General features: G+C 43.5%; 1 protein-coding gene across 6 annotated transcripts in view; it reads right to left on the minus strand.

Annotated features, from left to right (window-relative positions):
* The window catches only part of frmd4a (FERM domain containing 4A), a 173,535-nt gene that overhangs the window by 96,353 nt on the left and 63,287 nt on the right, over positions 1-13,895 (minus strand). For 2 of the 6 annotated variants that reach the window (XM_072695795.1, XM_072695794.1), the window contains exon 1: positions 5,584-6,055. The exons of the other annotated variants lie outside the window; for them this stretch is intronic. In XM_072695795.1, the coding sequence (XP_072551896.1) occupies positions 5,584-5,676 (93 nt within the window). In that variant the 5' untranslated portion in view covers positions 5,677-6,055. Of the gene's footprint in view, positions 1-5,583; positions 6,056-13,895 lie in introns of those variants that run through there. 6 annotated transcript variants of the gene reach the window in all.

A 13,895-nucleotide genomic window follows, 5' to 3' on the forward strand; every position in this document is an offset into this window, starting at 1 on the left:
TGTGCTACGGAATTAAAAGACCCGCAAATATGGAGGCATAGGTACCAATGACCACCGCCATCAGCCACTGCAGGAAAGAGACAGAGCATTTTCTCAGTGAGGCAGCTTCACAAGACTTTACTCATCAAACAGAGGGATTTTAGCTCAATACCCCCCTTCACACACACTCACACACACACACACGGCCTGTCTGCTGACTGATGGCTCATATACGATGATTGCAGAAAATGGTCACATATGTAACCTAGGAATGACCCATATGTTAATATGACAGATGAACCGGCCCGGACAGCTGGAGAAATGAAAGAGAGACAGACAGAGGGGCAGAAAAGGACAGACGGCTTCCATAAGCTACATGGAAATGTATTTATAGGCCGCTAAAGACCAGGCTGCAGACCTGACAAGGCCTGACAAGTGAGGACCAAGAATTACGATTTTCCTATGAAGCCTTATCCTATATTTGCCGAAAACACCAAAACAAGCAACGCTATTATCAGGAATAATGACATCATATGTGTTCTGCTACATATACAATATAGAAGTTACATTGGATAGCCTGTTTCCACTGTTTTTCACACTTAGTCTGATTTGCATGTTGCTACGAATAGATTAGCAAAGTACTTCAATAAAGAAGAACCTCCTATAACTGTCCAAAACGATCTTGCATGAAAATAATTGCATGAATTGCTAAAAATACAACTTCAGTGCTGCAGTATATTAGCATACTGCCAGCAGTGAAGTAAGTGATGGAAGTGTTGTAGAAGAAGCTACAGTGCATTTAGTAGTTGTAGGAGTGGAAGTAGTAGCAGTTACTCTACAGTATTAATAACAGTGCCAGTAATAGCTTGGGGTGGTCCTCTTCTAATGACAGAAACAGTAGCATTGTGGTTGTAGTAGAGGTGGTTGTGGCAAAAGTGAATGCGCTTGTTGTAAAAGTGACTGTGACTGTGGTTGTAGAAGGGGTAGTGGTTGTAGAAGTGAATGTGGTTGTAGTTGTAGTAGAATTGGTTGTGATTGTTGTAGAAGTGATTATGATTGATGTAAAAGTGGTTGTGATGGTTGTAGTAGTGGCGTACGTAGAAGTGCTTGTGATGGTGGTAGAAATAGTCATGGTTATAGAAGTAGTCTAATGGTTGTAGTAGTGGTTGTAGGAGTGATTGTGCTTGTAGTAGTGGTTGTAGAGGTGATTGTGGTTGTAGTAGAATTGAAGTGATTGTAGTAGAATTGAAGAATAGTTGTAGTAGAAGTGGATGTGGTTGTTGTAAACATGGTTGTGGTTGTTGCTGAAGTGATTGTAAAAGAAGTGGTTGTGGTTGTTGTCGACATGGTTGTGGTAGCAAAAGTAGCTGTAATAGTTGTGGTTGTATAGTAGTATTTGTAATGGTGGGAGAATCAGTAGTTGACATGGTTGTGGTTGTTGCTGAAGTGGTTGTGATCATTGTAGTGGTTATTGTAAAAGTAGTTGTAGCAAAAGTGCTTGTGGTTGTTGTGGAAGCGGTTGTAGCAGAAGCCGCAGAACCACCCTTTGCCCTCATTGGGGTAAAAGTGGTTGTGGGTGTAGCGATCATAGCCGTAATAGTTGCAGTTGTGGTTGTATGGTTGTAATTGTGATGGAGGGAGAATCAGTAGTTCTTGTAGTAATTAGCAGTACAGTAGAAAACGTTGTAGTAGTAGAAGCAGCAGTAGTGGGAGGTGATAGTAGCAGCAGCTGCTGTAGTTGCAGCAGCACAAGTAGCTAAAAGGCCGATGATTACAGTTGTAGTAGTAATAATAAGGGCATTATTAAAAGTAGTGATAGTTATATAGAGTAGGATAGTGCAGGAATAATTAGCCAATCAGAAATGCCTCTGATAGTCTGGATAATGCAATTTTCCACAGCTGGCCACCTTACCATGTCTCTATTTCTGCTCTCATGTGTTTACCCTTTTATTTTACTCTATTTATTCAATTTTGCTCCAATTCCTCTGTAAACCGGGCTGATGCACCAGCCTGTCTGAGGGCTCTAGCTTCAGCCTCTGTTCTGGGAAAGAGCTTAAGTGTCTCAGCTTCTGCAGCAGCTTCATTTAAGCATGCTCCAGCACACAGCCACGGTAGCCAGCACTGCACCTCAACGCGGCTTTTCCGCATCGCACATCCTTCACATCACAGTTGAGCGGGGAGCGTTAATGCCATTTGCCCAATTAGCCTGATAGACACTGCTGCTGAGCAGCGGGTCAGACGTAGCGTTGCTGAGTGTTCAGAAAAAAGAGCACACTAAATCTGCCCTTAATGTAATTTGCTATCAAGGCACCACACACACACACACACACAGCAAACTGTGCTCACAGCCTGACCCGATCATGCTGTGACGGTGATTAAGGCTTGAACTTAGAAGAGCTTTCCTATAGAGAGGGATTAGAGAAGAACAGAAAGCTAACATGTTCCAATCAAAGGCCCACCCAGGCAAAGGTGGGGGCTGTCACAGTTATGATGGAGGAACGCTCATACCGATAGCATCTGGAACTGTCTACCGTCTTATCAGTTCTGCAGAGATCAGACGCCACCAATGCACGGAAAATGAAGCCAGAACTGTCTCGGATGTTCAGACAGAGTCTGCATTCGTCTGTATTGGTGCAGGATGCAGGCAAACATGGTTATTAACCCAGCAGCTTACTGAACCTAGGGGACCGGGCTTTTTGCGTATGCTGCCCTAGGCCAGAGAAGGAGAGAGAGAGCGAGCGAGAGAGCGAAGGAGGAAGAGGAGGAGAACGCAGCAGGGGAAGAGTAGTCATAATGTGCATGAGGAAATCCTCTGATCAATAATTCATGCTGCTGTAATTACATACATCTGCCTCAGAGAGACAGACAGACAGACAGACAGACAGACAGAGAGAAAGAGTTGGGGGAGTGTTTGCAGTGCTGTTACACACGGCTGTGTAAAATATTTAAAGTGCCGCTGAGTTGTCAGGATGTAGGGGACATTTGAACACCACGTATTACAAACTACAAGCAGCCACTGTGTTCTGTGTACAGTGCATCCCAACTGGGGTCCTTTCTAAACATTTGGTAGCCCTAAGGACCCCTACCAATCATGATCGTATTATTCTGCAAGCAGAAATATGAAATAAATGAATTTTTATGTTAATTTTATAGTAACTAATTTTGATTTAATAAATTAGTACTGTTTAAATTCATCTGTTAAAGACTTGTTGGAATGAACGGGGGGCTTTAGCTTTGCAGCCGACAGAACTGCTGTTAAGAGCCAAAAACAATTATCAGCACAACAATTTATCAGCATACAGCTGAAAAAAGTAGCTAAATTATGGTTAACATCTAGCTATAAGATTTTCTACAGCGGTTAATATCTAGCTAACATTGGCTAAAGTTGAAAACATCTAGCTAGTATTCTATACTATTCTAACATCTAGCTAACATCAGCTAGGAGGGTTAACCGAGATAACATTCTCTAAAGTATTTCACATCTAGCTAATATTCTCTACAGGAGTTAACATCTGGCTAACATCAGCTAGCATGGTTAACATCAAGCTGAAATTCTTTAGAGTAGTTAACATCTAGCCAACATCGGCTAGTGTGGTTAACACCTCGCTAACATCAGCTAGAGTAGTTAACGTCACACTAACATCAGCTAGTGTGGTTAACATCTAACCAGCATTAACTACAACGGTTAGCATCTAGCTATAACATTTATCAGAGTAGTGAACGTCAAGCTAAAAGCAGCTAGAGTGGTTAACATCTAGCTAACATTGTCTTCAGTTGTAAACATCTAGCTAATATTCTCTACAGAAGTTAACATCTAGCTAACATCAGCTAGCATTGTTAACACCAAACTAACCTTTTTAAAGTAGTTAACATCAAGCTAACATTCTATTTAGCATCTAGCTAACATCAGCTAGAGTGGCTACTATTAGCTAACATTAGCTAGAGTGGTTAACATCTGCCACAGTGGTTAGCATCTAGCTGTGACATTCTCCAGAGTAGTTCATATCAAGCTAACATCAGCTAGAATGGTGAACATCTAGCTAACATCAGCTAGAGTGGTTAACATCTAGCTATAACATTTACCAGAGTAGTTAACATCAAGCTAACATCAGCTAGAGTGGTTAACATCTAGCTAACATCAGCTAGAGTGGTTAACATCTAGCTTACATCAGCTAGACTGGTTAACATCTAGCTAACATCAGCTAGAGTGGTTAACATCTAGCTATAACATTTATCAGAGTGGTTAACGTCTAGCTAACACCAGCTAGATTGGTTAACATCTAGCTAACATCAGCTAGAGTGGTTAACATCTAGCTAACATCAGCTAGAGTGGTTAACATCTAGCTAACATCAGCTAGAATGGTTAACATCTAGCTAACATCAGCTAGAATGGTTAACATCTAGCTAACATCAGCTAGAGTGGTTAACATCTAGCTAACATCAGCTAAATTGGTTAACATCTAGCTATAACATTTATCAGAGTAGTTAACATCAAGCTAACATCAGCTAGGGTGGTTAACATCTAGCTAACATCAGCTAGATTGGTTAACATCTAGCTAACATCAGCTAGATTGGTTAACATCTAGCTAACATCAGCTAGAGTGGTTAACATCTAGCTAACATCAGCTTTAGTTGCAAACATCTAGCGAATATTCTCTAGATGAGTTACAGCCACTATCTCAGCCTTCCCATTCATCCATAACAACAGGCTCATGGTAAGGCACTCTTATTTTGGAGTAGCGATGGCGTGTAACCAGCGGAAATCACAAATCCATCCCATGTAGCTTTTAGAAAACCCCTGTTGTAGGTAATAAACACAGGCGTCGTGTGCACGAGAGTAGCCGTAGTTCCGGAAAATGCCACTGAGTAAGGATGTGTGGATGTTGCAAGCACGGGTTGAGGAGGATAATTCACATAACTCAGCAGGTAGCAGCCTGCCCTGTCTAATCGCTCTGATGTTCACCTGCCACCTGAAATTCCTCTTGTACTGAATCCAAGGAAGGAGGCTGGATTATGTGAGCAAACACAACTACGCTTTCAAGCGAAGCAAATCCATCAATCAGCCATAACATTAAAACCACCACAAGGTCCCCCTTTTGCTGCCAAAACAGCTCCGACTCAGCGAGGCATGGACTTCACAGGACTTCTGAAGGTGTCCTGCTGTGGTGTCTGGCACCACGACTAACATTAGCAGCAGATCCTTTAAGTCCTGTAAGTTGTGAGGTGGGACCTCCATGAGCATCAGTGAGTCTCGGGCGCCTCTGACCCAGTTGCCAGGTTCATTGGGCGTCCTTCCTTGGAGCACTTTTGGAAGGTACTGACCATATACCACATACTGGGAACCTGCCTGATGTTCTGGAGATGTTCTGACCCGGTCGTGGGTCTAAGATTCTTACACTCACACACATGTACCATCACATCACACAACCAACTTAAGTACAGTAAAACACAATGTATGCAGCAACACACACACACACACACACACACACACACACACACAAACATACATATACATGCATGCAGTACAGTTCCACTGTTTGTAGTAAACACTCTCTCTCTCTCTCTCTCTTTCTCTCTCTCTCTGTGTTTCTCAGTGTCTCTTACCCTCTCCTCACTGTTCCTCCTCAGAGTCCCCACAGGCAGTTTGAGCAGCAGCCTGCGGGTCCTGCCGGGGGTCACCGCCGCCTGCACCACCATGGTGCTCTGTGTCTGGCTGGGAGTGTGTGGGTGAGTGGCCAGTCCGGCACGAGCGGTGTGTGTCTGCTGTCCCGCCACAGACACACACACTCTCTCCCTCGCTCGGTGCGTCTCCACGGCTTCCTTCTGTTCCACACTGGTTCACTCCTTCACTCTGCCTCGCTCTACCACTCTAAAGCTCCCTCTCTCTCTCTCTCTCTCTCTTTCTCTCTCTCTCTGCTCTGCTTTACCTCTAATCTTGCTCTTCTATCTCTCTCTCTCTCTCTCTTTTCCTGTGTCTCTCTCTCTCAGTCCTGTAATCTTCAGCGTGCTGTTCTCTCAGCCCATTCTCCAGCAGCTCCACCACGTCCCTACGAGGTGTGTGTGTGTGTGTCTGTTTCTTTCTTTCTGAGTCTGTAAGTGTGTGAGGGAGCAAGAGGGAGGGAGTCTCTCTCTCTCTCTCTCTCTCTCTCTCTCTCTCTCTGAGTAGCAATAGAATAGCTGCTGGCTACAGTGCTCTAAATACATCAGCCGTGCTCCTCCAGTCAGGCTCAATCCAGGTCACTGGATTAATATGAGTATTATCACACACACAGCAGGGTCATGTGACCACACACAAGGATGTGTGTGTGTGTGTGTGTGTGTCTTAGTTAATGTATGAAGGAATGGAAAGAAGTTATTGTGTTGTATCTGTACACACACACACACACACACACACACACACACCTATCCATATAGAAATCTGATATATGGCAATATTAGAATATATGGAATTTCCTTTATATACAATATATATTTGTATTATATGTGAAAAACATGCTAATGTATTCGAAATTAGCCATTTAGTCAACTATGGGACATATATTTCAGTCATATTTAACATTATATGGTTACATTTTAATATATATATGTACATACGTGTGTGTGTATACCATAAACAGTATATATGCATTTATTTTGAAGTATATACACAATTATTCATGATATATATGCATATATGGTCATATATTAGATTTGTGTATGGGTATCGCTGAGCCCTTATTAGTTAACCTTGTTTGTGTTTGGTTATGCACACATGTGTGTGTGAGTGTGTGTGTGTGTGTGTGTGTGTGTGTGTGTGTGTGTTACAGCATATAGTCCATGCTCCTTCTCAAACAGAATATCTGATGTTTTGCCATCTGCTGTTCAGATTAGCTTTAAATCTCATAGTCGCTTTCACCAGACACTCCTTACACACACACACACACACACACACACACACACACACACATAAAGGGAAAATGCCCCCAAGCTGCCAACAAGATTACACACAGGGGATCACTGCATGCATGTGTGTGTGATTCTCTAGCCCATCTTGCACTGCTGTAACAAAGGGCATGGTCTCTTCAGCAGTGCTGAAACATGGCTTTGGCTTTGTGTCTCTGCCTCTTAATCAAGTTGTATAACGGTTATTATAAAGAACTACAGTCAGAACAATGAATGAATTCATCTTTAATATATTCAAATATCTGGACGTTTGATCTTCATGTGATCAGCCCTGAGAGATGGAGGTAATGTAAGTAAACTCACACACCTGAAGAAACATCTTTAATCATCCTTTTTATAAAATGAAATTAATAGAAATTTAATTTCACCCCCCTTCCCCCCACCAGCACACACACAATTATTTCTCCTTCAGATGTGTAGAATTAGACCCAGCTGCAGAACATCAGCTGCAGATGATCAGAACATGGTTGGAGAGGATTATTCTGGAGGAGTCTGGAGTCTTATTTAAACCTCAGACGTTTAGTCTGGTCTGCTCTTGATTGATGGTTGAAGTGAGGGGTGAAGAAGATCACCATCATGGCCAGATCCAGAGAGCTCTCTGAGGCCTTCAGAAAGAAGGGTGTGGATGCAGAGGAATCTGAGAAGAGGTTTAAACAGATCACATTTGAAGGAGTAATAAATGTGTGTGTGTGTGTGGGGGGGGGGGGGGCTGTGCAAACTTTTTACTTGTGAGAAAATTACATTTCTATTAATTCAATTTTCTAAATGATGATTAAATATGTTTCTTCAGGTGTGTGAGTTTAGTTAGATTACCTCCATCTCTCAGTGCTGATCACATGAAGACCAAACCAGTCCAGATGTTTAAATAGGCTCAAAAAGACAAAGTGTTTCATGGACAGACAGTATTGTTTCTAAATGGTGCAAAGAAAGAAGCCCAGATAGCTGCCAGAACATCTCGAGCCAGCCTTTGTTATCTTCTGTCCATCGTTATTTCAGCGTACACCACACAGCAAACGCCTGAAGGATTTTCACACTGAAGTGACGTAGAAACGTCTACCGTACGCACAATGGTATATTTAAGAGGAGACAAAAGACTACCTGGGGAGTTTTATACGCCTTCCGACACACACCACAATGAAATCCCCCCTCCGGTTCATCCCCTATTAGTCATATGAGGCCTGAGCATGTGTGTATGTGTGTGTTTGAGAAGGCTTCTGATTGGATGTTAGGGTCCTTCATTGTCTGCCAGATTAAGAAGGGTCTAAAATGAACAAGTCTCTCAGAATGGAGCGAGAGGGGGTGCGAGAGCGAGAGAGAGAGAGAGTAGGAGAGTCGTGTCTTCTCCTAATCCCCCGCTAAGCATCATTTATTCAGTAGTTGGCCTAGATTAGCAATATTAAAACGCTTGCTATTTTTGCCCTGGTGGGTGGCTGCTGTAGTCAGAGTCATTCAGGGCTGGGATATGACTCTGCCTGCCAGGCTGGTTCTCTATTCCCTATTCCAGGTCTAACTTTAGGGGCTGGGTGGGTGGCGGGGAAGGGGGGGGGGGAGGGGCAAATAAGGATGTGGAGCTTTCACACTAAGATGTTTAACCCTAAAGAAAGTACTGATTTCAGTAAAAATCACGATGTAAGGTATTAAAAAATATATGATAATATATTTTTTGATGTTTGTTGAGCGTGAAGAACCTTTTAAAGTTCTGAAGAACCTTTACATCAAGTGACACCAGTCTAAAGGTTCTTCACATGAACACATCTCTGTTAGAAACGTGGTTCCTCATCAAACCAAAAGCGAATAGGAAAGTAAAGAACTGTAAAAAAGTAAGGTGCTTCAAATGGTTCTTTGAGTGATGCCATAGAAGAACCACATTTGGTTCCGTAAAGAACCATGTATGTAATAGAGACTGCGAGTGTGAAGAACCTTATGAAGGTTCAAGACTGGATCCAGCATTTACTGCTGATATCAGCCTAATACTGATACCCCATCTATAGCACAAAGTGCCAAAACATTAAAACATTAAAAGGTCCACCTTGGGCCACCAAAACAGCTCTGACCCATCAAGACCAAAACTGAGGTTAGCGGCAGATCCTTTAGGTCCTGTAAGTTGTGAGGTGGGACCTCCTTGAGCTCATGAGCCTGTCATCGCTTCACCGCTTGTCCTTCCTTGGAGCATTTACGGTTGGTACTGGGCACTGCATACCGGAAACACCTCTCAAATGCCTCAAATGCCTGATGTTCTGAAGATGTTCTGACCCAGTCGCCATCAGAACCAGATCATCATGATATTTATGTTACTTCACGTTTATACTGGTTTTATTGTTTTGGCTCATTGGTGTATACTGTTAAACACAGCTCTAAGAGCTCTAGTATATGCCGACACTTTGCTAAGTCAGATCCACTTTGCTGGTCCATTGTAAGGCACTCCTGGTTTTCTCTGGTTTACGAAAACACACACACACACACACGAGCCATTTCAACCACTGGGCCTATGGTCCACAAAGCTCCTGCGATCCTCAGTAAATGAACCTGTCACACACTGCAAGCTTGGCTAAATAAATGTATGTTTCCCAACCAGCACAATACCCCCACGAGTCCCTCACACTAACACAACAACAAGCCCCGAACACAAAATGTGGAAGGAGGGAGGGGCGAGGGAGGGGGCGAGGGAGGGTGGAAGGGGGGTGGGGGTACTGTAGGCAATAGTGTAGACTAATTGAGTTGGTACAATGGCTGTAGCTGAACTGTTTTAATGGAGAACTGGAGCATTGCCTCTGCTCTGAGACCCAGAGACCTCTCCTATTCACACAGCTCTTCACAATCTTAGCCCATGGCTATGTGTGTGTGTGTGTGTATGTGTGTGTATATGTGAGTGTATGTGAGTGCGTTTTGTGTTTATGTTGGACTCTCAGCCCTGGCTGCTGTCCATAATGATCATCCATAAATTAAACTATCTGCTATAAAATCTCAGAATCCAAACACGCAGCTTTGTCTACTTTGTCCCTGTCTGTCTGTCTGTCTCTCTCTCTCTCTCTCTCTCTCTATATATATATATATCCACTTCTGTAGGACTCCATGTGTGAGTGTTTAAACCTCTCGATGAGAAAATCCTGGCTGTGGTGCCCTGCGTCATACACAAGATCATACACAGAGTAATCAAACACACATTTACCACGTATTAGTCATGTTGGGTGGGGAACACGTTCGCAGTGTGATGGATGAAGAGACAGGGGGGGACAGAATGGGGGGGAAGAGGGGGAGCGGGACGATTTTAGAGAGCGATAGTGTGGGAGATAGAAGGAGAAGGATATTTGAGATGGTTTCTGGAGCAGTTCTGAATAATTCACTTGGCGGAGTGAAGTTTGTGCAGCCCCTGAAGACACTGCTGAGCACAAACCTGTGTAGAACACCACCTACTTAAAGCCCTCCTGTATGTGCTAGAGCTGTCAAGACTGTTCGGTCAAAACTAAGATCTGAATAGCTGGTACTAGAATGAGAGTGAAGACAGAGGGGTTTTTTTTATGTAAAGTGAATAACATGGAGTATCTGGTCCCATTGTTGGCCAACTGTCAAGGGATCTACATATTAGGCAGCAGCAAGTGAACAGTAAGTTTTTTGAAGGTGATGGAGGTGGTTGTTGAAGCAGGAAAAATAGGCAAGCGTAAGAATCTGAGAAACTTTGAAAAGAACCAGACTATGACGGCTAGACGACTGACTGGGTCAGAGCAAAACATCCTAAACATCAGACAGGTCTCGCCATGTAGTGCTCAGTACCAAATACCAAAAGTGGCGGAATGTACAACAGGGTCATGGGTTCCCAAGACTCCTTACAGGACTTACAGGACAGAATCTGATGCTAATGTTAGTCTTGGTGCCAGATACCACAGGATACCTTCAAAGTGGTTTTGATGATATAAGGGGGATCTACAGATGGTTTTAATGTTATGGCCGTTCACTGTATATGTGTATGTATGGCCCTTTAAACTTGGTTTACACTGATTTAATTAGATGTCATTCCTATTCTGTCTTCACAGAAGGGTGACATACACAATTTTAGGCAGATGGTTTTAATCTTATGGCTGATTGGTGTAAATAGGAATGGCTAATATATGTGTTTTTATGGAAGGAAATCTTGGTACACTTTTCCTAAACTGTCAGAGCACCTCCAAAATATCTGGCATCTGGCAAAACATCCATTATGCAGTGGTCAGCACCCACTAAAAGTCTCCAATGTAGGAGAACCAGTGAACCTGTGACAGAGTCATTGAGACCCAAGGCTCATTGATGCTCATGGAGGCCCCACCTCACAACTGTCAGGACTTTAAGAAGGATCTGCTGCTACCGGCTTGAAGGGGCCTGAGACCACCGGACACCTTCAGAGGACCTACCTCAACGTGTCAAATGAGGAGGACCTACACACCATGTGGTTGAGTTGTTTATACATTAACAGTATTCAGAAATGATCTCTTATAAGGATCTATGCTTTGCAGTGGATCTATCATAGAAGTCAACAGCAACGATGGTAACGGGACATCTGATCAGTGGGAGGAGCTTTGGAAAGGCTGAGCCTATGAGGCTGATTTTGCTATCAAAAGCCAAACTGTGTCCTTAACTCTCATCAAACTCACAAAAATGCATCGTCCCTGTCACACGAACACTTTGTCATTTTTCCCTTTTTGACTTAAAGCGAATCTGGCTGTAGTCCTATACATTGTATCAAAATCCCACAATGAATAGACCAATAGAAATGCTCCAAAATGACATGGAATAAAATCTTTTTCCATTGACTTCTATTGAAAGTTAAGAAGGTTTTTTCCTTCTCCTGTAAAGTCGACATTTTGGAGATACGACGAATAAAGCTCTGGAGCCTCGGAGTGGCTAATGTGGTCACTTTTTAAAAGAAAAAGAGAGAACCGGTATGAACAATAAGGTGGAGACGTTTCTGGATATGAACATGAGCACGGAAAATACAGTATCATGAATAGCCATGCGATGAGAGAGCTTCTTTGAAAACAGGGAGTTCCCTTTTCCCCAAATACAAAACGGCTCAAAAAAAGAGAGAGGCCTTGCGTAACGCTCCATCAATGCACACTGCCATCTGAATCAACAATGAGAAAATGGCCTTTTCTCCAGCACAGAGCAGCAAGCGAAAGGGAGAGAGAGCTAGAGAGTGAGAGAGAGAGACCTTGAGATCTTATTGTGTGGTCACACGCATACAGATAATGCATCGCCATTGGGCCCCCAGTAAGGACCTGCTGGGCTCTGCTATTTGTGCATCGTCACTGTAATGAATCCTCGCTTTATAAGTAATAAATAATACATCTTCAGTTTCTCTCCTCTGTTAAAACACACTCCCCCACCCTTTTCTCACCCCCCCACCCACCCACACCCCTCCGTACACACAGCAACAATGCCCTGCCTTCCAAATAGGTGCATTCACAATAGGCAGCACTTTCCATACAGTGGGAACATGACGATACTGCCAAGTGAGCAAGCCAAATGCGAAGACACAAAGGCACACACACACACACACACACACACACTCATACACACTGTCTTTTCTTCTATGGGGGCATATGTGTGTGAGGGAGATAGAGGGGTAATAAAATGGAGTCATGGCCAGCGCTGGCCTTTAGCCCACCCTGCCGTTCCCATGGCGACAAGTGACAAACAGCGGTCCGTGCCCCCTGCCACCCAGCCTAGTGAATCTCGCTCAGATACACATGCACACACACACACACACACACACACACACACACGTGCACCCCACTCACTCACTGTTTGTATGTAGGGTTTAACACACTGTAAGGAAAGCAGAGTAATCAGAGGCTAATAGCAGCAGCTGCTGCTTCGCCCCATTAGCCTCAAACTACGCTTCCAAACACACACTCACACACACTGCGCTCAAATTTAGGACAACCTGCTCTCCTAAAACAGTGGCTTCTCTTCACCTCTCCAAGAAAGAAAGAGAGACAGAGAGAGAGAGAGAACAAGGAACAAATAATAATCAGGCTAAACATAGCCATCGCTTCTGCCGGCTTTTGATCTGACAGGGAAAATGATAGAAATAGAAGAACGCATTTCAGAGGAGAACCGAATTATCTCCCAAAATATCATCAGAACCAGGACGGAAGTGAGCGAGTAATGAAGTATTGGGGTTGAACAGAGGGAAAGTAAGCCAACCTCCTGCCCGTGATCCTCCCGTGGGCCTCGTAGGCTTGCCAAGTCTTTCTAAGACAAGAAGGAGCCGCTTTCCTCCGGATACAGTTTGCCTTTCACTCTTTATAAAAATTGCACTTTAATGATCAAACTCATTAAGCATGCAATTAAAGCGAGACAAGCTCTCTGGCTGTATTCACATGAGGAAGGTAGTTTATTAAATAAGCACACACACACACACATACACACACACATACACACATACACACAGATCGTCTACGCTCTGTAGAAAAGTACTACCAATAGAATACGACTCTCTGGACTCCCCACTGGCACCATACAGCCTAATGCCAGGTGTGGGCTAGAGGGGTATACAACCCCCCAGCATTGAGCTGTGGAGCAGTGGAAGAACTATGTTCTCTGGAATGAAGGTGATGGTGCTCCATCTCTCAATACTCCGGGGTTTGGAGTTGGGGAGTTGGGAATAATGAGTTGGGGTGGTGATCATCCAACAGCATGACCTGGCTTACTCTCTTGTTGCTGAATGCAATCAAATCCTCACAAGAATACTATGTCAAAATCTAGTGGAAAGTTTTCTACCCTGGACAGTAGAGACAGTTACTCCAACAAAAGCAGGGTCAACTCTTTTAATACCCTTGATTTCAAAAGAAACTATCAATGGGCAGGCGTCCAAATACTTTTTTCCATATGGAACTGACATAGCATGAACCTCAAACACTGCTGTTTGGAAAAAAAAATTTGGCAGAATCAAAACAGAGCTGAAAAAACAGGCCAATTTCAAAACCCCCAAACTGTTA

Source organism: Salminus brasiliensis, chromosome 13 (assembly GCF_030463535.1).
Source record: "Salminus brasiliensis chromosome 13, fSalBra1.hap2, whole genome shotgun sequence".
NCBI classification, from domain to species: domain Eukaryota; kingdom Metazoa; phylum Chordata; class Actinopteri; order Characiformes; family Bryconidae; genus Salminus; species Salminus brasiliensis.